At 42.1% G+C, this 26,613-nt stretch overlaps 3 protein-coding genes across 6 annotated transcripts in view; 1 reads left to right on the top strand and 2 right to left on the bottom strand.

The window, feature by feature from the left end:
- The window catches only part of LOC116034786 (atrial natriuretic peptide receptor 2), a 77,362-nt gene extending 72,664 nt beyond the window's left edge, over positions 1-4,698 (bottom strand). The window contains exon 1 of the mRNA XM_031277528.2: positions 3,637-4,698. Within this exon, the coding sequence (XP_031133388.1) occupies positions 3,637-4,435 (799 nt within the window). The 5' untranslated portion in view covers positions 4,436-4,698. The remainder of the gene's footprint in view (positions 1-3,636) is intronic.
- Positions 4,699-11,356: 6,658 nt separating this feature from the next.
- On the bottom strand, positions 11,357-23,629 carry alad (aminolevulinate dehydratase). Its single transcript, XM_031277531.2, has 13 exons — positions 23,477-23,629; positions 22,281-22,406; positions 22,062-22,112; positions 21,060-21,156; positions 18,964-19,099; positions 18,334-18,417; positions 17,723-17,811; positions 16,730-16,785; positions 16,547-16,634; positions 16,373-16,459; positions 14,003-14,132; positions 11,929-12,410; positions 11,357-11,442 (listed from the first exon to the last, which is right to left on the bottom strand). The coding sequence occupies exons 2-12, from the start codon at positions 22,397-22,399 to the stop codon at positions 12,352-12,354; spliced, it is 996 nt and encodes a 331-aa protein (XP_031133391.1). The 5' UTR covers positions 22,400-22,406; positions 23,477-23,629; the 3' UTR covers positions 11,357-11,442; positions 11,929-12,351.
- A 709-nt stretch (positions 23,630-24,338) lies between these two features.
- On the top strand, positions 24,339-26,121 carry tmem203 (transmembrane protein 203). Of its 4 annotated transcripts, none has more exons than XM_031277602.2 (2): positions 24,339-24,488; positions 24,994-26,121. In XM_031277602.2, exon 2 carries the CDS (start codon positions 25,213-25,215, stop codon positions 25,627-25,629), a length of 417 nt encoding a protein of 138 aa, XP_031133462.1. In that variant the 5' UTR covers positions 24,339-24,488; positions 24,994-25,212; the 3' UTR covers positions 25,630-26,121. The 4 variants fall into 4 exon arrangements, with proteins under 4 accessions (XP_031133462.1, XP_031133463.1, XP_031133460.1 ...); XM_031277603.2 differs by having other exon boundaries at positions 24,985-26,121; XM_031277600.2 differs by having other exon boundaries at positions 24,981-26,121.
- The last annotated feature ends 492 nt before the right edge of the window (positions 26,122-26,613 follow it).

Below are 26,613 nucleotides of genomic sequence, written 5' to 3'. Positions count from 1 at the left end.
CAACACACCCACGCACTATAGCTTAACATCAGGGTCAGCTATGCATTTCTGTATATTCATTCTAAAGAACGCAAGCATTCAAATTTGAGAAAACATTAGATTGACATAATTGTGCGTAAAAAACAAGCAAAGGTGAGAAGCACATTTACTCCAACTGACACATTGTGTAGGGAAATATTGTATTTTTGTCTCGTTACTTTCACCTGGTGGTTGCAGTTACTAGCTTCCATAAATATAGCTGTTACCACATAATGACACAGTGACTTCAAAACATTATCTAAAGTGTTCCAGAGAACTATCTGAACCTGTAGAGGAGCCACCACTTTCTCCAAATTAAAAGGTCAAAACACTACCCTTCCAAAACAACTCATACAAGTTCTTTTTTCTGATCTGACGTCACTGTTGTCAGTGCCTTCCAAAACTCACAACTTAATATTAACAAAACATTCCTACATTAATATTAGTGATTCTGATATGACACAAAACTAATGCTAATGCTTTTCTTCTAAATAGTGGTTCAAATACCATTGATCATTGTCTAAAGATATGTCATTAATCAAAACAATTGTTGGTTTGACAGTTTGTGAAAAAGAATGCAAAACAAGAACTCTCATGTCTGTGTTTTACATACAGAGCTAGAGTAGGGACGTGATTAGCCTAGACTAGCATAAAGACTGGAAACACGGGGGGAAACAGCTAGCCTGGCTCTCTCCAAAGTTCAAAGATATGATTACTAACACGGCTGAAGCTCACTGCAATTGCCAAGTTGTATCTTGTTTGCGTAATCTGTACACGAACAAAAAAAATAAATGACTACCTTCTGTTTTCGGGGGAGTTCCTGGAACTATCTCTTGATGAACAACAATTTCTCCATCAGACAAGTAGGCCTACTTCTAGCATCCCGGGCTACAGCACGGGTTGGTAGATACAGTCGCGAGCTGCAGGCGCTGTGTCGACGAAATTTGAGGACGCTGCACACTCTCACTGCACCTGGCTGTTGTTCATCAAGAAATAGTTCCAGTTTGTTTTCTCCAGTCTTTATGCAAAGCTAAGCTAAATGCCTCCTTGCTCCAGCTCCATACTTAAAGTTACATAGTTTGGATTTTTTGAAGTGGGGTTGTATGAAGTACTTATCCATAGTCAGTGTACTACCTACAGTAGATGGCGGTCAGCTCGCCCCCAGTTTGGAGAAGCCGGCACGAGAAGCATGGAATTGTGTGACTTTGGTGCAGCAAAATGTATTTTAGCCACCTAAAAAAAGGCCCACAACGATGTTGTACGCTATATTTAGAATATTTTCACCACTTTACTTTGCCCATAGACAGCCCTTTTTACAGGGGTCAAAGCCGTTATCTATGCACTCTTCAAAGCCACCAGACTCCTTTGACAGAAATAGTAATTTTACCTCGCAAAACACAGGAGTTGTTGGTCTACCGCTGCATCGATCGGTTAGTTTGTTGTTATCGTTGACTACTGGTGAATCCGAACTTACCCTTTAAACCACAAGAGTCACACAATAATAAACTAACTAAGTGATCAAGGCAGAGGTAGACCAACAATTCCTGTGTTATGCGAGGAAAAATTAAAAAAAAAAAGAAAAATGTCAAAGGAGTCTGGTGGCTTTGAAGAGAGCATAGATAACGGCTTCAGTTCCCCATCAGAAAGGGCTGTCTAAGGGCAAGATAAAGCGGTGAAAATAATCTAAATATAGCGTACACTTAAAGTGATATTGATTTTTTTTAAGTCGTCCTTTTTTTTTTAGGTGGCTAAAATACATTTAGCCCATTTGCTGGCGGCCCCGCCCACAGCTGTACATTGCTTAGCTTCTGTGTCTGCTTCTCCAAATTGGGAGCGTGCTGACCGCCATCTACTGTAAGTAACACACTGACTCTGGATATGTACCTCATACAACCCCACTTCAAAAGAATCACAACTATCCCTTTAACACACAGACATGAGACTGATGTCAATCTTCTCATCTAACAAATGTATTCTTGCAAAATGGTAAAACTACTGCTTGGATGAATTTTTAACATTTACAACTGCAATACTACTGAAAGAAAAAGATAAGTCAAAGGACTTTTTCACAACTTGGAAACCCAAAAGTTGTTCCTGTTAATGGCTTGTGTCTGATCTATAAAGCCATTGCTTACAACTAGGAAGAGGTACATTCATATGTGATTGTGCACGATTTGCCTCGGTTTTTACAAACGATACACTTGGTGGATTCATCAGATCGGGTATTCTTAGTTGAGCTCTATCTCTCCTCATACACAAACACATGTGCAGCTGCGTGCACGCACAAGCCATAATCCAGACACTCAGTCACACAATTAACTTTTCACAAAAGCAGCAATGATGAAGTCAGCCTCCCAACGTTTCCAGTTAATTAAACTAAAGGCGAGAACAGTGACGAGTGATTTAACAGCCACTCTGCTGTGTGATTTACGCCTCATCGACAAAACAGCTCTGATGTTCATTTGTTAAAAACAAAAGTACTGTTTTGCAACGCGATCAAATATTTCAAAATGAGTTCTATCAACCATATAGTTCCCCTCCTTTCAATCCCCCTTAAGTATTGGGAAATCACGTTATTCCACAGTGCTGACAGACACCATCATATATAATCTGTCTCATCTTGTTCCAGCTCCTCGTCAAAGCTATATGTTGTTTCCACTGAGTGAAATAGTCAAACCCAAGACTCCATGTTTCTATGGCTGCATCATTCCATCAAATATTAATATTCTAGATGGCTTCATTTTACACACATTTTCCCCCAATGTATCCTGACATGCTTGGGATCTTTGGAAACTTGGCCATCTCCACTAGAAATTAAAAAGTAAAACTGTGGATTTGAATAAAGTTTGGCTTCCCAGCGCGAGGTTGTACTAAATAAACTCCTTTTGGATTTTCATAACAAGAGAACACCGGCAGCAAACGCATGGGTAAAGTGAAGCACACATGCATGTTTAGGCTGAGAGGGCACCCATTAGATCACAGCCTCTGTGTGTGTGTCTCTCTCTCTCTTTCTCTCTCGCTTTAAAGAGCGCAGGTGGTGGTCCTATGCAGGCAATAAACCAGCAGACTGCCTACAGCCTAAACATTCCTCTGTAACAACTCCGGAATAAACAGGCTTTCCCCTGCACCTATTCCAGTCCACCTCTGTTTGTATCTGCTGGGAGAAACTGCACTGTGACCTCTCTGAATAGGAGCGGAATCTCCCATTGCAGCCTTTCTTAAAACACCTCAAATCTATGCTCTAAATTAAACATTGTTTTCCTCGCTCGGAGCTCAATGCACAGGTCGACTCAGGTCATTTAAAATCTTTCTTTTTCCTCATAGAAGAGATATACAGTATATCTGCCTGCAGAGGAATTTTCTTTTCCATCCGCTGACATCTTTACAGTAACCAGCTGGCGATCTGCTCTCTTTCGAGATATTTACAACCGGGGGAAAACTATAAGATGAGTTGTTTGTTTCATCTGGGTTTTTGGAGGTGATATCTAGGCATGTTTTGTAGTTTGAACACCACATGTGTTTGTAAAATGGCAGGCAATGCGTTTATTCCCCGGATTTAAAAACTTGAAATCACAATGTAAATCACACTTTTCCCCCTCCCTTTCAGCATTAACTTACTTCTCCCGCGCTCCTTCATGAAACTAATCAGATCCTTGTAGTACTTGTAGTCGTCCTCGTAGGGCTGGGCCTCCACCGTGATGTTCATCGAGTCCTTCAGGTTCAGATAGATGCCCTCCGACAGAAAGTAGTGCGGCCGGTCGTCCTGCCGCAGGTCGTGGTAGATCACCATGGCCCGGGACGTCCAGTTGAAGTGCGTGTGCAGCACGTTGACGAAGTCCCCCAGCTTGGTGGTGGTGGGCCCGCTGCGCACGATGGTCCGGTACTCATCCCGCTTGTCGAAGCCGTACGCGGGTCCTCCGGCGGTGATCAGCGGGAGTTTCCAGTGGGACGCGAAACGCCCCACGGATGCGAGCGGGTACACGCACCCGGGTCCGAAGAAAGCGTCCGGGCGTAGGTAAAGCTTGGCGTCCACGGCCACGACCTGCGCCCGGCTCTCCGCGCACGAGCCAGCGATCGGGTCCTCGGTGCTGTAGTTGAGGATGTTGATGTAGCGGCCGAGCAGCAGCCCGTGTTTGCTGTGGAGGTCCTCGTGCGCCATGAGGATGGCCGGGAGGACGCGCGGCAGAGCCCATGGGTACTTTTGGTGGTTGTCCGGGAGCATCACCGCCACGGTGATGTTACCTGTGCAGCCGGGGAGCAGGCAGCAGGACAGCGCGGCGAGCAGAAAGTATCCCAGCGCGCCTCTGCATCCCATGTCGCGTCCCAGCCGCTCGGAAGTCCCAGAGAGGAAAGTAGGGCCACGGAGAGCGCACCGTTTGGAGAGGAGACACGGCCAGCTGTGGCACCGTGACACCATACCATAAGTATCCGTCTCCCCCACCCGCGGTCTTCTTCTCTCTTTCTCAGACGTCAAACAAAGTCGGTAAAGGTATCATCCCGTTATGCCAGCCCGGCGGTGCCATGCGTCTCCGCTGCGTAAATCCACGATAAATGAAGTCCGTGTACTTCCCAAAGCTACTTCTCCAGCGCAGCGTGCTTTTCACACTGATGGTCTCTCATCCAGATGACTGCAACTTAAACCAGAGCAGATTTGTGCTCGGCACCCACACGTCACACACTGCAAGAAAAGTCCACATCCATTAATCAGCTGGCCATTGGGTTTACAATGAGGATTCCTCAGGTAAATATGTTACCTAATGTCTTTAAAGTGAATTGAGATGATTGGTGTATATCTATGTTTATGTTATTATCAAATGAGAGAGCTGGTGTATCACTCCTTGCATAATAAGGCAGATCCTGACTGACATATCTGTTTCTAAAAACAAACTCGCCCATGAAATCTCCTTTGGAAATAAGAGGAGCACGTGTGGACATGGAGCCAAGTTGTTCATGAAAAAAGTGAGTTTAAATCAAACCGCGACAGACTAAATTACACGTTAAAATATTCAATCGGCCTATTATTACTTTTTTTTTTTTTTTTTTTTTTTTTACAGTGTATGAACACAGCTCTTGAAACGGGCTTGAGTCGCCCCCTGTCTTTCATTTCACAGAGTACAGTATGAGCCTGTCCATTACTGCTGAGCAATTGTGGATTATTTTAGGGGCCCACGCACCTGCGCACCTTTTAAGATTTAATGTGTTTTTAGCAAGTGTGACCAGGTTGGATATGATACAGATTGTAGGTGTATCAGCTGCTATGTTATAATTTGGTGTCTGTCTGTTGATGGCGACGTAGGGGAGACCGGGATAGTTTTTTTGGCATTTCTGTCTGTATCTTGGAGCTCTTTAAAGCCAGCGCGTTCAAAATGGAATACAAACTAACATGTGTCTGCTGTTAAATAGTGTAGCTGATATCTCAGCAACCCAAACAGAAAATGCATGGTTTACTCTCAAACACAAGGAATGAACTGTTACAATTCACCCCATAGTCCAGGTTAGTTGTACCATGCCCTGTGGTGAAATGTAACATCATGAAATTAGGATAATAACAAAAACTTTATATTGAAACTTGTATTCAACATTTAAATTACTTTTAACATATTTGTGTGTGTATGGGTTTAGAGGCATCCCTCGGTCAGTCACTTTTCCAAGACCGAAATTTAAAGAAAAAAACAACCAACCCAAGTCTTAGTTGAACTAACCCAGACTACTGTCGCCATAAACTAGCTTAATTTACAGCTAACGGCTAAAACATTAGCATTTATATTCAACATTTAAATTACTTTTAATATAATATTTGTGTGTGTATGGGTTTAGAGGCACCCCTCGGTCAGTCTCTTTTCCAAGATTTTAAGAAAATTTAAAGAAAAAAAGTCTTAGCTAGTTGAACTAACCCAGACTATTGTCGCCATGATCTAGCTTAATTTACAGCTAACAGCTAAAACATTAGCACAAACAACCTGCATGAAAGATATCTACATAGACACCCAATAAACATGAATTAGGTTTGTTGAGTTTAACAACAAAGCCGGCAATGCCATCACAAAAATAAACGAGGTAAAAAAAATAAAAATAATACTTTACCTAAAAATAGTTTTTTTCTTTCTAAAATGTGCAGTGTCGGTCACAGAGTGCTGCTTCTTCACACGTGTATTAAGCATGGATGGATGTATTAATTAAGAGAACGGTATTAAGGACTAAACCGAGCAACTTGTTCCTGATTGGAGAAATTAGACGTGTTACAACTGACCCGTGTTACAACCATAGACTGTAAAAAAGATATTAACAGTCTATGGTTACAACTATCCCCGGTCTCCCCTTCATTATTTATTCATTTGACTGAATCACATAACAGCAAATCAATCAAAGTGGCTGAACTGCTCTCCCTGCTGGCCATGCCTTGGATTATGGCTAAGGGGGAAAGTTAGGTAAAAAAAAAAAAAGAAAAAAGATTGAGCTTGTATCCATGATTGTGCTAATGTTATCTCATGTATTGTCTATATTAAATTTGATGTTTTTAACCATACCAAGTCTTCCACCCAAAAAGGGGTTTTGCTTATTCTTAGTTTACTTGAATGTTTGATCTTCACTGTGCATATTTTAACTCTAGACATCTGTTTTCAAATCCATCAGTTAAAGATGTGAAGTGTCTCTCTGTGATTACAATTGGTTTAGAAGCCAATAGTGATCCATATGTAATTCTTTTTTTTTTAGGTATACCTAAAAAGAATACACACAATATTGTGTAAAAAATATATCAGACACAAGTTGATAATCATAGCTGGGGTAGACATTTATGAACAAGTTCACAGTTGATCTCAGCACATTTTATTTATTATTTCCTAAAAGCAGGGCTTTAAGTTTGAGTGAATGTGCCGAGCCTCCACTGAACCAAGCACAGGTGATCCTCACCAACTGGCAGCACGTCGGTCTTCCAGCCAGTATTCTCTTTCAATGGCCACCCCTCCAGCTGCCAGTTACTGTTCCCCTCACTCACTCAAAAGAGTGAGAAAAGATGAGTTAGTTAAAGACGACAGTCTACAGTATAGTTAACGAGAGTGAAAGTGTGAATGGAATTTATGCCTCTGATGTTAAGACAATTGTAAGATGTATTTATTTGATTAGGACAATGCACATTAATCAACATTTCTGTAAATGCGCCAGTGTAAATGCGCCGGCAGGAAACCGGAGCACCCCCACAAAAACGGGGAGAACATGCAAACTCCACACTAAGTAGTGGTGGGTTTAAAACTTTCCTGGGAGGAAAGTTTTAAACATCAACGACTTCATTTCCTGCATTTTGACACACTTTTACGCACCAATTTACAGTCGAAATACCTTTATTAAATCTATGCGAAGATGAAAAACACAGATGATATTTCAAAATTATAATGGAAAGTATGTTGTTGCGTGTCATTGGGCATTTTTAACTGGGTATATGGAAATCTTGGAGCCTTCTTAGTGGGTATACTGCATACCTGCGTATCAGTAGACTACACCACTGGGCAGACCTGATCCCCGGTCCGGGCAGGGCCTTTCACTACTTACTTTACAAGTTAAGATTTTTGCATGCAAAACACATTTAGCTCATAAAACACAATGTTTTATTACAAATTAAACTACCCAACAATATCACAGCCTACAAGTGCAGCTGAAATGATTAGACCATTAAAAAAACACAACAGTTTGGATTGTTTCCAGTTTGTAAAATGGGAAGATTTTTCTGCATTGACTACTTTTACTTTTAATACTTTTAAGTACATTTTCCTGATGATACTTACATACTTTTACTTAAGTAACGTTTTCCAATGCTGGACTTTTACTTGTAACAGAGTATTTTTACAGTGTGGTATTAGTACTTTTACTTGCTCATATTATGCTCATTTTCAGGTTCATAATTGTATTTAGAGGTTGTACCAGAATAGGTTTATGTGGTTTCATTTTCAAAAAACACCATATATTTGTTGTACTGCACATTGCTGCAGCTCCTCTTTTCATCCTGTGTGTTGAGCTCTCTGTTTTAGCTACAGAGTGAGGCATCTCACTTCTGTTCCATCTTTGTTGGGAGTCACACATGCCAACCTAACCTAGGTAAGGACTACTACCAAGGGGGTAAGCGTCTGTCAACAACCTGTAGCTCCTATGGCGCCATTTTGATGCTAACAAGCACTCACCTCCCGTTAGCGTTCCATTGACTGCCATTCATTTTGACGTCACTTTGACAGCGAATAACTTTACATCTGAAGCGTTTAAAGACTCTATTTGTCCATTGTTTATTTCTAAAGAAACATGTCAATGTATAAAAGGCTCCATTGCCTTGTATCTCACGTTATGGCTCCGTAGCAGACGTTTTTGTAAAAATAGGCTAACGATTGTGTCATAACTACGCGACTTACTGTCGCACAGTAGAGGAATTACCGTATAGTACAGGAGAAGCTTGCAGGCAGTTTCGACTTACATTAGCTGTTTAAGTTTAATTACTAATGTTAACTAGCATTTTAGTTAGCAATAATTAGCCTGTGCCTATGTTATCTCCTTACATATAGGCTAACTACGCTCTCCGTCTCTGCTAGATTGGGAATGATTGAGATTTCTCTTGGCACAGCTACCAGATGACTTCCAACTTTCAGACACGTTGCTCACGTCACATCTACGTCATCAAGCTCAGTTGGAGGCTGCGCAGTAACACTCAGCGCTCACCAGAAAAGTGCTTCTAATATCCTTCACTGGTCTCCATCCAGAGCAACGGGATCTGTTGGTCCATTATATATACTGTCTATGGTAAGGACTACTAGCCAGTCAGAAGCAGAGTATGAGGGTGTGCCACGCTAGCAGCTAGGCGAGCATTACAACGTGTGTTATGAAGTGACCACGTTGGTCCCTGAAGTAAAGGCTGGACTACAATAGAGCTGTTTGGAGCAGTTTGTGAACAGTGTTTTCTGTTGGAGATGGTAAGTCCCTTTGGGGTGGACTTTGGGCTTTTTCACTTTGTAAACCTATAATGTGCACAAAAAAGATATATAACACGATATAAGAAACGGGAAAAGCCAAAAAGCATAATATGAGCACTTTAAGTAAAGGATCTGAATACGTCTTCCACCGCTGTGCAAAAGGACCTTTGGTCGTAATGGGCTTTTTTCACAGCAGACATTTTGACTTGTCATAGCAGGAAAAGCACAGGTGTGACTAATAGCACTAACGATGGAATTCAGCCATCATTAATTGTATTATTCACACCTGTGCTTTTCCAACTGTGACATGTCAGAATGTCTTATTTGAAAAAGCCTATTACCTACAATATATTCTAATTCTATTATAATTCCAGGCAAGTAAAATGTGTTTTGTCTAGGGATGTTCCGATACGCATATCAGTATCGGGAAAAGCCTCCGATACTGCCTAAAATTCTGGTATCGTTATTGAAAAGTACTGGAGTTTATGCACCGATCCGATACCACGTGATTAAGCCCTGAAGAAAATCTACTTTAAGGTCGTTTACTTTATTTATGTTCTTTTTCTGTTATGACTGTCAAACTGGATAATTAAATGAAGTAGGATGGGATGTTTGTGAGATGTGATAGGACATACCTGCAGTATTCAGTGACGTGTAGTGAATTTAAAAAGCACCGTGTGTGTGTGTGTGTGTGTGTGTGTGTGTGTGTGTGTGTGTGTGTGTGTGTGTGTGTGTGTGTGTGTGCCTGGATGCTGCTTACTGCTGCTTGTAGATGTTCTTTTTCTGTCCAGCTGTGGTCCAGCTGTGATCGCCTCCACCCACACAGCAGCACCTTGAACATTAATGACTCATCATATTAGAGCTTTTCTTGAACACTTCCGATGTCAGCAGTCAAGGGGGCTTCACACTGCAAAAGCATCCGCTTTATAAGTGCTTTACTTTAGAAATGAGTCATTTTACCGTCATCAACACTGAAATATCCCACCATCCATCTATCTGCAGCATACAGAAACAATACCTCATAAAAATAGAAAAATGGGGCAGCCTCTAGCTCACCCAGTAAGAGCGTTGGCCCCATGTAGGCTGAGTCCTGCAGCGGCCCGGTTTCAAATCCGACCTGCGGCCCTTTGCTACGCGTCATCCCCTCTCTTTCTCTCCCCCTTTCCTGTCTATCCACTGTCACTATCGAATAAAGGGAAAAGCCCCAAAAAATAGAAAAATAATACTAAATAATAATACAAACATGTAATTACACTTATTACTGTCGAAAGAAATTCATTTTTTTATGCATTTATCTTTTAAGATCTTGAGTTTCAGCACTGCACTTAAAATGTTTAATGCAGCAATTTGCACTTACTTTTTTTACACTAAAATGTGATTACCTGCTACAGTTTTATTAAATGCACTTACAACATGAATTTAGCCTACTACAACTTAAATAATTAAATGCAATAAGCAATAAGTTATAATTAAGTGTATTTAAGTACACTATTTGTATAACTAGTAGACTTTTTACTATTCATACTTAAAGAACAAGAGGAATGTCCAGATCCATGTATTGAGATTCAGGCTGTTAACACTGCCACTCTGTGATGTTGCCTAATAGACAGGAAGTGCAAAAAGCTTTTTTAACAGTGTTGGTAAAGTTGTTGAACAAAGTAAAGAGGTGGCGTGTTTACTCACCATGTAGTCTTGCATTGCCAGACCTATCTCCACAGCTCTGTGGAGGAAGGTCCGGCTCCTCCACACACACATTCTGGGATAGGAGAAAAAAAAAACTCTGGGTTGTTTGCATTTCTTTTAAACCAATCACAATCGTCTTGGGCGGCGCTAAGCTCTGGACACAGCAACGGTGGCTCTGCAAAATAGTCTCAGGAAGGAACTTGTTTTGGTGGAACATTTGCAACCTGCAAAAGAAAACGCCACATACAATATTAAATGAAATGAACTGTTTTTACACATTTACAGTAACGTGAGCTATTTAAATTAGCTGGATACATGGTTAAAAGTAATTTGCTCTTACCAGTGTATCGCTGTGTGAACTTCGTCCACAGCAATCCCCACCAATCGGTCCCAAAACGTCCTGGTTAGAGAGGAAATGCCGTAAACACATTCTTTCTAAATCTTTACGATTATTCCCTGAAAGACCCAAGCAGGTCTGTCTTGTTGCACGATCCAATTTTCCTCAAAACTTTGCCATTTTCAGCGTGTAGCTTGCTAGCTCGAAGTCTGTTGTTGAAGCGAATGGGTTTTGCGACCAGCAACACACAGTAGAGTGAAAGGTGAGTGAAATACGGCGCCAGGCAATTACCGGTATCCTGGAAATGTACTTCTGTTGATCCAAACTACTCACCATGTAGTCTTGCATTACTCACCATGTACTCAACTGAATGATTATATTCCCTGTGGTCAATAAGCGCTTGTTAGGGGATGGTGGTGCTTAAGTTGAGTCAGCAGTCACATATATACAGTGCTAAGCATAACTGAATACACCCCTGCTAAAGTTGACTAAAAAGAGGAATAAAAAAAAATCATCTTTTGGCAATTGATCTTAATGCCTTAATTAAAAAAATGAGGAAAGATCCAACCTTTAAGGACACCAATTCTCTATGTGAATGAATAATGCATCATAAATAAATAAATGTTCTTCCTTAAAATACAGGGGCGTAAGTATACACACCCCTATGTTAAATTCCCATAGAGGCAGGCAGATTTGTATTTTTAAAGGCCAGTTATTTCATGGATCCAGGATATTATGCATCCTGATAAAGTTCCCTTGGCCTTTGGAATTAAAATAGCCCCACATCATCACATACCCTTCACCATACCTAGAGATTGACATGGGGTACTTTCCATAAAATCATCTCTCAATGCAAATCAAAACCAGCTATTAGGCTAACTGAAATAAAACCATGCCAATCTCTAGGTATGCATGGGTGTATTCACTTATGCTGAGCACTGTATCAGACAATTCTGTTCCCACAAGTCATACCAATATACATTCCATAATCACATGAGTCAAAAAGAGATGACAGACTTCATTTAATGCTGATCCCAAAGACAAACAGGAGTCATTTCCTGCTACAAAACACCAACAAGATTGTCAGTTTTTTTTACATTCTCAGTGGTCAGCTCTATGTTAGCCCTTCAAAAGATTAAACAGAAATAGAACATGGATACAGAACTTTTTTTGGATCACTTCTACAAATCAACCTGATAGACAGATACACGTACATACTGATATTTGAATTGTTATCAAAACTGAACAGAAAAAGTGAAAGAAAGGCCTTTTTATCCATTTTAATCCGTTAGTGCTCTTTGTTAGATTGAGTCAACAGCAGGTTTGTTCTGTCTGTAGGTCCGCCCGTCCTTTTTCTATTCTTTACTCCTTCAGCCAGCTGAGCAGCTGAGGTGTGTAGTAGGTGATGATGATGTCAGCACCTGCATCACAGAGAATGGAAACACTTTGTAGCATCAAGTCCGATTACATCAAGAGCTGAGCTGAACAGATAACTTAAATTATCACCATATTTGGGAACAAAATTGTTTTACTGTACTATAGATACTCATGTACTTAAGACACCCACGGACATTTACTTTAAATGTGCTCCAAGTCAAAATAAGTTCATTTCATATTTTTGAAATAATGAATGAATACTGTAGGTGTGTGTCTGCAGGGATATGATAATTCACACAAACAAGTTACAAACAGGCTGGGTAGTGAACAACACGGTTAACGTGCTGCAGATCCCGTGTTCTTAGCCGAGCTGGACCAGAGAGTATTTGGTTAAAACAGATCGGTGAGGCCGTCTTGCCCTCATTGTTCTCCGTGAAGTTAGCTTGAGGTGAAATAAAGCCGCGGCGTGTTTTATGTGGAGTTGATTGTTTTGAAAGAAGGAAATAATGAGTGTAACAGGTGAACTAGCTTTAAAAAGTGTGTTGTAGTGGATAGAGACTTTAAAGCAGTAACAATACGTGTACACTAAGGGCTTCAGTATGCTTCAAATGCAGTACTTGTTGAATCGTGTAACAGCTTCTAACGGCAGAATTGAGGGGATTCACGCAGTGATTGGCCGAAGTATGGAGGGATGAAAGAAGGCAAGGTTTTACCTTGGTTTTTTAACCTCCCTTTTCCCCCCCCCATTCTTCACATAACGGTAACTACTTCTGTCTCGTTTTGTGTACAAAGGGGCTGCAGTAGCTAAGTCAGTAGGGAGTTGGGTTGGGGGGGGGTTGCTGGTTCAAGTCCTCATACGGACCAAAGTATGGTGGTGGACCGGTAGCTGGAGAGGTGCCAGTTCACCTCCTGGGCACTGCCAAGGTGCTCTTGAGCAAGGCACCGAACCCCCAACTGCTCGGGGCGCCTGTTCATGGGCAGCTCCCTCACTCTGACATCTCTCCATTAGTGCATGTATAGGTATGAGCATGTGTGTGTGTATGTAATTCAGGCCTGTGTGTAATGTGTATAATAATAACAACAACAGAGTGAAAACATTGTAATTTCCCTTGCGGGATTAATAAAGTATAAATTCTTATTATTAAAAACAAAGGTCTTCAAAGAGAGGCTGTCCATTATCCTGTCTCTATGACAACAGGCATTTAACACCACCACAGATATAAACTCTTTTTCCCTATAATACATAGTCAGACGACACGTTGTATGACCTAGTTCATGTCAAACATGCTGAAGGTACCCAGGGGGCAAAATTCACTTTTTGTCCACCAGCCGAATGGCTAGTGAATGTTCACATTTTACAAGCCACCATTGTTTGTTTTTTTTGGCGGGTGAGTGAATTAAATCTACTAGCCACATGCATATTTTACCAGCATTTGGCTGGTGGATGGTGCTTATTTTGCACCCTGCTGAGACCTTAAGCTGACTTAATCTAAAACAGCAGCGGTGTTTCAGGATTTCAGAGACAAAGATACGTTTTGAAATTTAGCCAATTTAGTGAGGACACGGCCTTTGTTCAGGGGATCTGAGCGTTAAGCTCCCCCCCCTCCCATCCTCCCTCCTCCCTCTCCCCTCTCACCTGCCCTGCGGAAGGCGGTCATGGCCTCCATCACAGCGGCCCGCAGGTCGAACGCTCCGGCCTGGGCGCCATGCCACATCATGGCAAACTCCCCGGACACGTTGTACACCGCCAGGGGGTGAGTGGGGAACTGAAGAGAGACGCGGGAGGAAAATGAAAGATTACTCACATTGTGGACACACTTCCTACAAAAAGGCACAATGATTATTTTTATTTTGTTTTTAAGATAATCATTCTGACATTTTGCCATTTGCCAATATGCTTCTGGGATTTTCTCATATAAAGCTTAGCGAAAGTTCAACCGGAAAGACTCCCTTTACACACTCATTCAATTTCATCTCTCTCTGCCTTTCTCTCTCCAAATTGCAAATAGTTTTTTTCCCCCACAAGCCATTTGCACACTAAATACGAAAAACAATAAGCACTCTCATCCACTTATGCTGCTATGCACCTGCACGTTACGTAATAATGTGCATATTATTGTTGTATGTACTTACAATGACAATAAAATAAAAGTCAATTTTGATTGTGACTTCTACTCTATGCGGCATGTGTGTGTGTGTGTGTGTGTGTGTGTGTGTGTGTGTGTGTGTGTGTGTGTGTTAGCCGACTCTAGAGTCACAGTGAGAGAAACAAAGTGTCTCCCCTGTGCTTCCTGACCACGGTGGGAAATCTGTAGCAGGAAAAGTTAACCCTCTCCTTGATTTCATGTTGTTTATGGAGAAGGAGGACCAGGAAATGAGTCGCCGCGACGTGTAATTAAATTTTTCGAGAGGTGCACGTCCTGCGCCGTCGATTCTACGCACAACTATAAAAAGGCCTTAAGTAGTCCAACCAGATCTTGCCTTGATCTCTCTTAGCCAATCATATCCTTGCTGTCAAACTTTAAAATCTGTTCTCTCAGCTGCTAACAGTTGTCATTTCAGTACGAAACGGATGTGAGCCTCCACCCTTTCACCTCCAGTCTTCATCATCAGAGCCCAGTCCTGCTCCACACTCCATCATCCAGGTCTTCAGCAACTCTCTACACCACCACAAACCAGAGATGTTCACAAGTCATTTTTTGGAAGTCCAAGTCGAGTCTCAAGTCTTTGAGGGGCAAGTCCAAGTCAAGTCTCAAGTCTCTGGGAATCTGATCTGGATACAACTATAAAGATACAATGTGCCTGTTCCCAGCATTAGCACAACACTTTGCGATGGTTAGCTTGTTACCTGTGACGATATATGTTAAATTTAACTTCTCTTTCACACAGTGACTGACCTATCTGGGTGCGTTTTGAGATGCCTGATGAAGTTCGACGTTGTTGATCCGGCATCATTTATCTTGGTGCCACACACCTTGCATGTAGCTGTTGGCTTACTGCCACTGTTTACCAAGTTATTGAAAGCAAAACTAATGACAAAAGGCACAACTCCGGGAGGACTTGGTGTCGCCATCGTCAATGCATTTTTTGATATGTGAGTGCGCGCACATAAGGCATAACGCATGCGTTACGTTGCACATTATGGCACAGGGGACATGCAGCTCGTCATACATTTCCCCAACGTATATGTGCCAATAAAAGAAAGTACTCTAGAAATACATGGATACATTTAGAATTAAAAAGCAATAATTGCATGAGAACAGGTTGTTGACGAGTCTCGAAGCTTGAGTCCGAGTCAAGTCTAAAGTCTTTTGGGTCGAGTCGCAAGTCAAGTCTGAAGCCACTGTTTATGCAACTCCAGTCCGAGTCTCAGACTTGAGTCCCCACCTCTACCACCAACAGTGTCTAGACCCTAGGGGGAAATATCCTGAACTAATCACAGCATCACTTCCCCCCTAAATATACCACGTCATGATGGGAGCTAAGTGCCAAAAATTCTTTTTTATCAGGCTCTTAAATACAAATCAATTGTTCACTCTAAATGAAGTCTCGCCTGATTGAACTCTGACAGCAACTGAGTTGTTTCCCAAAATGCCTAAGTGCACCATTGTTCTATAGTGCTATAGTGCGTAGTTTCTGTCGCCCCCATGAGGAATTCTAAGTAATGACAACAAAACTGTCGGCGCGTCCAAATGATACAAGCCTTCAGTGACCGTGCACCCCCCCACACCCCCTTAACACAGTTGCTCAGCTTCTCTATCAGCTGATCTAACCAGGAGGACACGGAGGATTAAAAAAACATGATGGACTCTTCAGAAGAGGTAATTATCTTCACTTGAGCTTCTACGCGTCAAAGTCGCCGGATGCCACAACCTCCGGAACGTAGCCATACTGAGAAATACAGAGAGAGTTGTGTGGAGCTGATAGTCTCAATTACCTTCGTAGCAACTCGTTCATGAATATCAAAAAGTTACGCACTAAAGCTTTATCTGAGTTAGTTACAGACCTTGTCTTTGACTTCTCTCACGATGTCCAGATACGGCAGACCCGGTTTCACCATCAGCATATCAGCTCCTTCTCTCACGTCTCGCTCCTGCAGCACACAACGGCAGTGAGATCTCCTGCAACCGCTTCAACACAACACCTGGAACCCGGCTGTACAACACGCACGTCGACTCACCACAGCTCGGATGGCGAGTCCTCTGGCTCCAGGAGGCAGCTGGTAGCAGCGTCTGTCCCCAAACGCAGGTTTGGACTGGGCAGCATCCCTGTGTACAAACCCAGCAGGAAGCATCAGTCTGTTCTCACTCCAAAGTGCTATTTCACTGATCTGTTTACACCTGATCCTGGAGCACTTACTTACCTGAAAGGACCATAATAACAAGAGGCAAACTTTGCACTGTAGCTCAGCACTGAAGCCTGGAGAAGGAGAGTAAAGAGACAATTTTTTTAGTTTTACAAAACATCTTGCTACATTTACATCCTTCTTTGCAATATACTATTTCTTTCTTATGGTCAACAAATCCCATGTAAAGACCAAAACCTACATTGAATGTATCCTACTAACAAATATTGTGTGTGTGTGTGTGTGTGTGTGTGTGTGTGTGTATCCAAAGCCTGATATATCTTCTTCCTCTGTGCCATAGAGATACATTTGCTGTCCTAAAACTTAAAAAAACACATAAATGAGCCACACTGTTGCACTGGGTGACATGTTCCATTTTAATTAGTCTGGCATTGCCAGACCTATCTCCACAGCGCTGTGTCAGCGCTGAAGTATGGTCTGGCTGCACGAGTTAACGTTTGTGGGATAAGGGCTTGTTTGTAATTCTTTAAACCAATCACGAGCGCCCTGGGCGGCGCTAAGCCCCGGATGCAGCGACAGTGCCCCTGCAAAATAGATAGCAGAGATAGCAGAAGGGGAGGTACATTCGGGGCGTCCCTCCCAGCACTGTACATCCGGTTAGCCAGACTAATTTTGACTCATTCCCACATACGCTCTTGCACCAAATGTGTATTGTAATCCGCAGCTGAAAATAGTCCCTAACAAATGCCCCATTTACTCCTGTTTGAGTAACGTTTGGTAAAAACTACAGTGCCCAGCTGTTTTAGGACATAACAAATAACTTTTTTGGTGTGTTTATGACTGAAATGTTTTTAAAGATTTACATCTTCAGTGGGAAACAATGAGCTGCAACAGACAGAGTAGGGAAGTCAGAACGTTTTGAAAAGACACGTTGTTGGTTTGGGTCTTTTGTATGGGATTTGTTGACTATAAGAAAAATCTAGACCTCGATCTCGTTCTTTGAGGTGTTCTTGATATTATAGTTTGTACATGGGATCTCCCGTCCTTTACCTTGTTTCCCAAACCATTAGATATCAGGGCATGTTTGATGGCTCGGACTCTTCCATCCATCATATCAGAGGGAGCGATAATGTGACAGCCTGCAGAGCAACACATGACAACATGATTAGGGACGCACCAATATACTGTAATTATTGGATGGCATCAGACCAAATTTAAAATGTGGGGTCTAAAAATACAGGAATCAGTCTGTCTTTTTTTTTTTTTATAAAATTGTAAAATGTAACTGCCCCTTATTGTTAAAGCCCCCAAAAAAGTTTGCTGTATGTGACAAAAAATGTTGTAGCCTAAAAAACGCGTGACATCGCTTAGAGCACCTTTAATTATACAAAGAATGTCTAAAAAGCTTATTTTCCACTTGCAACGTTTCTTTTCGAAAACGACATAGACCTGTCAGCGTCTCTATCACCTGATCTTGGTGAATGAAAACACAAGTGGATTAAGGCTCAATTAATACATACATACAAATGAAAATGATGCATTCCTAACTTCCATAGATCATTCAGATCAAATGGAGAGGCTCACTGAGAAGAAGGAAGAGGCACGCTTATTTCCTATTGTTTGTTACCAAAAAGAGAGACACTTTGAGAAACAGGTTTTACCAGCTCTGGCGTAGGCCAGCGCCACTTCTGCTAAGCGCAAACAGCTGGCGTCATTGTTCAGAGTACCGTCGTCATTCAGGATACCTGCAGGAGAAAGAACAGAAAGTAACATCAGTAATTAGCACGTTATTTCTGTCCTTCGCTGCTCTTTAAATGAAATAAAGAGCAGCGAAAAAGGTAAATCTTGACTGCTAGAGCTATAACAATTCCAAATGTTGCTGTACAATCAACTGTTTCAGAAATAATTGTGATTAACAATAGAATTGTCTCTTTCAGTCAAATTTAAAAATATGAATTTGTCACTGTTATGTGACCCAGATAATGTAGTAACACAGGTCCACATCCTATGAAGAAAACAATGCCCCTTTATTATAATAAAACATGTTTACTCAGTGTATCCCCCCTTTTTGTTGCTATGAATGTGTTTGGGTCAAGTGCCAACAACTAACAATTGACATAATAATCAAAATATATAGCCCGACTAATAATCACTTATGTAATTACAAGTTGGCATAGCTTAACAAAATTAGAGATTATCAGTAGTACGCTTTAAGACCTTAGCTTATGTTAACAAAGACACCGCGATAATGTTAAAAAAAAAACAATGAATAATTATACAGGCCTACTGACCGCAGTGTCCGTGTGATGTGTAGGGACACAAGCAGACGTCGCACGCCACCAGCAGCTCAGGGAACAAGGACCTGATCTTCTTCACGGCCAGGACAGCCGGCGTGTCGTCTGTGTCGGCTCCTGAACCCCGGTCGTCCTAACGGGAGAAGCCCAGACCACGAGTGTGTTCAGCAGTGTTTCGTGTTAGTGTAAAGAAGAAAGGTTTTCTGCCGCTCGGAACATCTCAATCCAAAACTATGGGTTTATTATTTATCTGCTGCTAGTTCAGCCTCTACTCTTCTGAGAAGACTTTCCATAAGATGGTAGAACCTGGCTGCAAGGGATTAGTTCCATCCCATTCAGCCACGAGAGCATGAGAGGGGTCCAACACTGATGTTCTGGTAAGAACTCATTCTGTGTTGAGACTAAAAAATGCAATCCGGCGATATTCTGCTTCGTTTTTTCTGCTTTCATTTTGCACCGCAGGCGGATGCGTTTATTTTGCACCCCCCCCGCAGCAAACCGCCGCAGCCTAAACGCACTAACCCCATTCAAAATGTATGGAAAGACCTGTGTTTCTGCCGGACCGTGGGACGGCAAACACAGTCAGTGTGAACGCAGTCTAAGGCCTGGCTCCCAGTCAGTGTGAACGCAGCCTACGGCCTGGCTCCCAGTCAGTGTGAACGCAGTCTAAGGCCTGGCTCCCAGTCAGTGTGAACGCAGTCTAAGGCCTGGCTCCCAGTCAGTGTGAACGCAGCCTAAGGCCTAGCTCCCAGTCAGTGTGAACGCAGTCTAAGGCCTGGCTCCCAGTCAGTGTGAACGCAGTCTAAGGCCTGGCTCCCAGTCAGTGTGAACGCAGCCTAAGGCCTAGCTCCCAGTCAGTGTGAACGCAGTCTAAGGCCTGGCTCACAATCAGTGTGAACGCAGCCTAAGGCCTGGCTCCAGTCAGTGTTCCAGTTCAGGTCAGGGCTCTGCAGGCTAATCAAGTTTTTCTGCACCAAGGGGGCCAAATGTTTTGGACTGTGGACCGTATACAGAGAAGTATAAGAGGTCACAGTCCAAACAATAGTAAATGCGTCATTTTCAACCATTAACACTGCAAGAAAATCTGCCTTTTTAGACCATAAAACTCCATGTGCATAGACATCAAAATAACTATATTTTATGCTTTATTAGTTAGTTTATTGACCTTTCAGCATTAGCACAGGTTCATAAAAACTATTGTCACTAAAAACACAAAATTATTTTGCTGTTAAAACATGATGCCAATAATAAATAGAGCACATCATTTAAAATAAACTAAAGGTTTGCTGTTACAATAAAGCATCAATACTTAGCGGACCACTACATTTAAAATAGACTAAGAGTTACAATTAGACCCAAGTTTAAAATTGCAATTATCTAAGCTAATATCTCTGATCACAAATCTGAAATCTAAATTCTGCTGTCATTTAGGAGTCAGCATTAACAGGGGATCGGTGAGCTACTGTGTATCTCTCAGTTTGTAACACTACTAAACAGTTTTTGTCATACAGTAGTTCATTGGTGTGCCCGCATATTACAAAAGAGTGTTTCTGTATCTGCTGCTCTTACATTTAATTAAAATTGATTCAATACTTTTAAGTTTTAATACAGTGCATGGCCTAAGCGCCAAATTAAAAGATTACAATGTGCAAATCTGTAAGTCTATTATTAAGATATAAAAACACAACAGGGAGAAATGAGAAAATATTGGTTTCTGTGCCAAGAGGTTGAGACAAAGATAATTTTACTACATTTCAAAATAGGTATTTAGAGAAACATTCCAATGTTTCTGAAATTTTCACTCACTCGCTATCTTCGGTCTCGCTATGTTCCCTGAGGTAAAAATCATTATTTACAAAGTGGAAAGCCTTTTACTATTGCTGCAAGTTAAATTGACGGGGAAAGGGTGAATTAAAAAGCTGCACATTTGCCCATTTAACGAGAACTTGACACATGAAAAGACGTATTAGATATATAGATATATATGCGATAATAAAGGCAAATACGAGACTGCAAGCCTGTGTGTGTGTGTGTGTGTGTGTGTGTGTGTGTAACATGGCTTTTTTTCCCCCCACTCTTTTTGTTTTACATACCTTTTCTATTTTTGCAGGGACACCAAAAATCAGCACACATTTCAAGCCGTTCTCCACAAGCGGCCGCAACATGCCCTCCAGCTTGTTCACTCCGTATCTTTGGATGAGAATGCATATAATATGAACATAACATCAAAACACAAAAAGGCCTTTCAGGGAATGCCGGAAATCACAATGAAAATGATCCTCCATATCAAGTTTTATTCAAGAAGAACCAAGTAGGCAACAAAAGCAACTTAAGATCTGAGGAAAATGATATAAATTATAAGCATTGGCACGACATTTCACATTTCTAACCGGAACTTCAAGAACCGTGTGCAGTTCAGGCACTGTGTCTTGTAATTCAGAAGCACACAAAAAGTGCAGGCGGCTTTGCAGTTTGGTTTTGTTGGGAGAAGAATAAAGGTCTAACGGATTCTCTTCTTATCTTGGTCCAGGTCCAGTGTTTGGCTCAGGGTCCACCCTGCCTGTCTGCTTTTATCTGAAGACAACACCCTCAGTGGGTTCCCCGCTGCAGGATGGCACTGTGTGTGTGTGTGTGTGTGTGTGTGTGTGTGTGTGTGTGGGCTGGTTTAACTATATTCGTGGCGTCCAAAAACCGGGAGTCCAGTATACTTGTCGGGTCCCGACAGCTTTGTGGGGCCAAAATGCTGGACCCCACAACTTTAAAGGGCTGTTTGAGGGTTAAGACTTGGTTTTAGGATTAGGGTTAGAATTAGGTTATGGTTAGGGTGAGGGTAAGGGTTAAGGTTAGGCATTTAGTTGTGATGGTTAAGGTTAGGGTAAGGGACTAGGGAATGCATTATGTCAATGACGGGTCCCCACAAAGATAGTGCCACAAACTTTTTTTTAAAGGCCACTTTTTTTTTTTCTTCATGAGCTCTTCTGTAAATTGCTCACAAAAACAGGTGCTTTGTTGTTGTAAAGGTTTGAACCTGATAGCTTGCAGTTATGGGATGGCTATGGTTATGATATGATAGGATGTGTTGCTGTGACTCTTACCTGGCCTGTCCCGGCAGGCTGCCAATGGGCTCCACTGCATCTGCACCGTCTCTGTAGGAGAGATTGACAAAGAGACCAAGATAGTCCATTTAAGTGGTGAAAACACAGTCCATATTTGTTGTTGCGGCATCAGTCAAACTCCTGTCGCCTGCACTTGTTTTTATTTGCCCTTTCATGTGATTGGAATTTGGATAAATTTGTAGGAGACATTTCATTTACGTGATGAAGATGGGGTAGATGAGATTGTCAGGTCTCAGATCAGCGACGCAGGTCTGCCAGTATCGGAGCGTTGGGTGGAAATAGCCGCTGTGGAGGATGGACTCGGCTGGTGTCTGCATCTTGACTCTGAAAAAGAGAGACCAGTAGTGTTTAGAACACAGACAGGAACACGGGAAACAGATTGGGTTTTGTTTTGACTTCAGACCTTGAGAGGAGTCAGAATCCCGTTCTCACATTCTTGTGCTTCAGCTCAGCTCAGCTCAGTCAGCGTTAACACTGAGCAGGCATGCGTGATGCTGCTTCTCCAAACAGCAGCTAGGCTCTGTCTCACTGCAGAGGAAGCAGGAGAAGCAGTGGCAGCAAAAACTGTCCTGTTAGTTGTGTCCTGTACACCGTCCTGTGACTCCGAGTCTGACTGTCTGACTGTCCCGGGACAGTCATGGAGTCACAGGACAGTGTACAGGACAGTGTCTGACTGTCCCGGGACAGTCACGGGAGTCACAGGACACTACTAACAGGACAGGACCGTTTTTGCTGCCACTGCTGCTGGGAAGCAGGCTGCAGCTTTTCAAACTCTATTAAATAGGGAACCTTAAATGGGCAATGTTTCACACGGTTTTTTTCTCCATGCATCCGTAGTATGACATAACTTTTTTTCTTTTTTTTTTTTTACTTATGATTATATTTTAAGTAAGGGACCATATGGCTGCACAATAATTCAATAATATAAATGATACCGTGTATTGGGACCTGCAATGCTAACACGATCTGCTTTGGGCCTTGCTGTAATTTGTAAATACTATAAACGTATAACTTCGGATATATAAGTGGCAGCAATAAATCAACAACAAACTGCACCTTTAAGATGACAAGCCATTTCTGATACACGGAGGAGCTCGAGCTTTGACTAGACATAGGCTACTGTAACGTTACCTTAAAACACACTACTAAGAATGACTGCTGTCGTGTTTGGCAGATTGGTTGTGTGCTATTAACCAGAGCACTAGAGCAGTTTAAGTAACTATTACAATATGTTTTTCCCCTTGGCAGGGAAAATACCTTTATACTAACTGTGCAATGTACGGGGACGGTTATCGCCACGACCCACTGTTACTAATGTCCCAATTCGGTGATATTACAATCCAGAAATGTGAATTAAAAACGGAATAAACGCTACATAAAGACAGCGTACTTACCTGTGAATACGAGAGTCTGTGCGACTTCTCCACACTTCGGTCAACTACAACTACACTGTTTCTTCTTTGGTTTTACCCGTCGTTCTGGGGCGACGTGATGGCGCACTACCGCCACCTGCTGACTGGAGTCCGAGTTTTTTTTTTTTTTAAACCAATTGGTCTATATTAAAAAAAAAAAAAACACCCACATAGAAATGATTGTATTGTTGCTATATTAATGTAACCAAAAACATACAGTCTTTGGTGAGTATTACAGGTGGTACTCTTGAAACACAAACGGATAACAAAACTAAAAGTTGTCTTTTCGGCCACCGTACAATCCGGGTTTAATCTAATCAATCAACATAACTAGCATTACTCTTCAGTGGGTGGAGGAGGTCAGACCGCATATAAAGTAGTGACATGTTCCGATTCTACAGCTACAATCCAAAGTAAGAAAACAGGTCAATCAATTAGTTTTGGGAGGTCAGAAACCAAATCAATAATTCGTCATTAAATAATGAGATCTTGGCAAGAACTCTGGAATAATGACGATAAGGGTAGAGATTTTGTACCGCATGATATTTGTGGAAATATGCAAATAAAGTTGGGGGGAAAAAAAGATAAGGGTAGAGATTATTTCAAAATACAAAAGTCTGCCAAAGTAAGAAGTCATAGAGGGGACTCAATGCTATACATGATGAAAAGGACAGCGTCAAATAAAGAGTTTATTTAAATAAAACAGGTTTAATATCCAGAATATAACTTCTTTATAATTATTTTATGATTGTTTAAAGTCATGATAAGACACACTCCGGTACAGCAGGTGGAGGCATGCACCTTAAACATTGGTTTGTAGCCCGCCATCTAAAACTGAGGAAGAAGATAACGAAGGTTTACTCTTCTCGCGATATTTCTCTGGAGGCAAAAGAAGAAAAAAAAAGAAGCTACGATGCTAAAGGTTTGTTAGCCTTGTGTACTGACAGTTTCGCATCTAGCTGGATGGAGGAGAAAACGCCTCACTGTTATTAAGGTAAGGTAACATGTGGTCACAGTCAAGTACATGTTGTGTAAGCCTATACGTCCGTTGTACTAGTAATTAGATGGGCTCTATCATATCTGACTGTCTGTGGTTAGCTTACATTGTAGTGCAAGCATCGGCTAGCTATAGTTTGTATCATTGATGTCATTGTAAGGTTAGTTCGACTTGATTTGTAACGTTAATATTAACACTGCGTGGCATTTAAACTCAATCTGTCTGTATCAGCCGGTATCTTACAGCTTTATCAGTCTGTATGTTGAACTGACAATGTGAGGAAATAATGGAGAAAGATAGCTTGGAATCACTCTAACGTTAGCGAGCTGTATACTCATTTATTTAGAGAGATGTGATTTTGGGCCCTGTCTGCTCTACGTTACAGACAATGTGTGGGCGTATGCCTGTTCGTTTTCTTCATCGGTTCTGTCCGATGTAGCACACTGTATCCTCTTTATTAATGTTGTGTTTTCTTTATCATACAATAAGGAAGGGTTTCCAGAGACTGGGAGCACTTCCTGCAGTCACCTCCCCTGTCATCCTCCTCAGAGTGGATTTGAAGATGTAGCCAAGAGTGAAGTGGATCATCTCTGCAGACCCTCAGCATTCCTGCCCCAGGCATAGCCAGTGACTTCTCACCGCCAGCCTAATTCTGGGGCACTTAGGCCCCTAACCAGTCAGTCCGTCCGTCCCTGGTTTGAAGACCCTGCTGTCCTCAGCCATGCTGTTCTCCCTGAGGGAACTGGTCCAGTGGCTGGGCTTTGCCACCTTTGAACTCTTCCTCCACCTGCTAGCGTTGCTGGTCTTCAGCATGCTGGTTGCTCTGCGAGCTGACATGTTCACCCCTACGCTGAGCTGGTGGCTGGTGTTCGTCCCGCTGTTTGCCGCCGACGGCCTCAGCACCTACTTCACGGCCATTGTGTCGATCCGTCTTTACCAGGAGAACGAGAAGCGCCTCGCCGTGCTGCGGCTCCTCTGGGTGCTGACAGTGCTCAGCCTGAAGCTGGTGTGCGAGGTGCTGCTGTGCCAGAAGCTGGCGGAGCAGGAGCAAGCCAGAGACCTGTGGTTCGGCCTCATCGTCTCGCCGCTGTTCATCCTGCTGCAGCTGCTGATGATACGGGCGTGCCGCGTCAACTGAGGGGAGGCAGTTAGCGGCTGTGCTTTCACATCACCGCAAAACACAGGAACATAGAGAGATCTTCCTCTGCCAATAGAGATTTAAAGCATAACAATAGTGTCATTTCTCTTTGGGCTCATTGCTACCTTTTTTTTTTTTTTTTTTTAAATACACGTGTTCCAGGTCTCACCAGATTTGTGTACATTTGTGTTTCTAATAATTATGTATAAGTTCTAATGCAGTATTTCTCTTCCCAGAAGAGTGGAGGCTGTTGGTTAGCTAGCAGTACCATTGATTTGGAATTAGATCAATCATACATGAGAATAATAAGGGTGAGCACGTACTTTTGGCCATGTAGTGTAAAAATTAGTTAAAAATAATCAATTCTCCAATTAAAATTAAAAAAAGAAATGTTTGGGTGATCCGATATTGATTAATGAAATCCCCAAATCAATCTTTTAATATATGCATTTTCAGCATAGATGTGGGGAATCTTAATGTAAACACTAACCTGGTGCATTATAAAAACATATTTGAGGGTTGCTTCTTGCTTGTACAATTTACAGCATAACTTCTCTGAGAATCTATTTTCATCCAAGCAAAATTTAGCCTAGAAATCTATACGCACCCTAGCAGCAGCAAATTTATTTTGCAGCCGGGGGGGGGGGGTCTAGGCACTCTCCGTTGGCTTGCGAGCTGGAAAAACCAAACTCTGGTCAGGCCAATCACAACGTGTATAGAGTCGGTAGGCGGGCTTATGGCTGCTGCTGCTGCTGGGAACAGCGGCCTTCTGGAAGGCTTGGAGTTAAGCTTTTCTTTGAGAAAAGAACAAAGAACGGTACTGAACTTATTCTTAAAAAAGGAAGATGTGTTCGGAGTTTTGCCGACCGGATACGGCAAAAGTTTAATCTATCAACCTAGCTTCGTTGCCTTCATTTCCCTAACGTAATATTGAATCAAACGAGAAATGTAATTAAATCGGAATGGTTCCCACTGCTATAGTGA

This window comes from Sander lucioperca, chromosome 14 (genome assembly GCF_008315115.2).
Source record: "Sander lucioperca isolate FBNREF2018 chromosome 14, SLUC_FBN_1.2, whole genome shotgun sequence".
Taxonomy (NCBI): Eukaryota; Metazoa; Chordata; class Actinopteri; order Perciformes; family Percidae; genus Sander; species Sander lucioperca.
The sequence above is the reverse complement of the archived record's forward strand: the minus strand, read 5'-3'. Positions and strand labels throughout refer to the sequence as shown.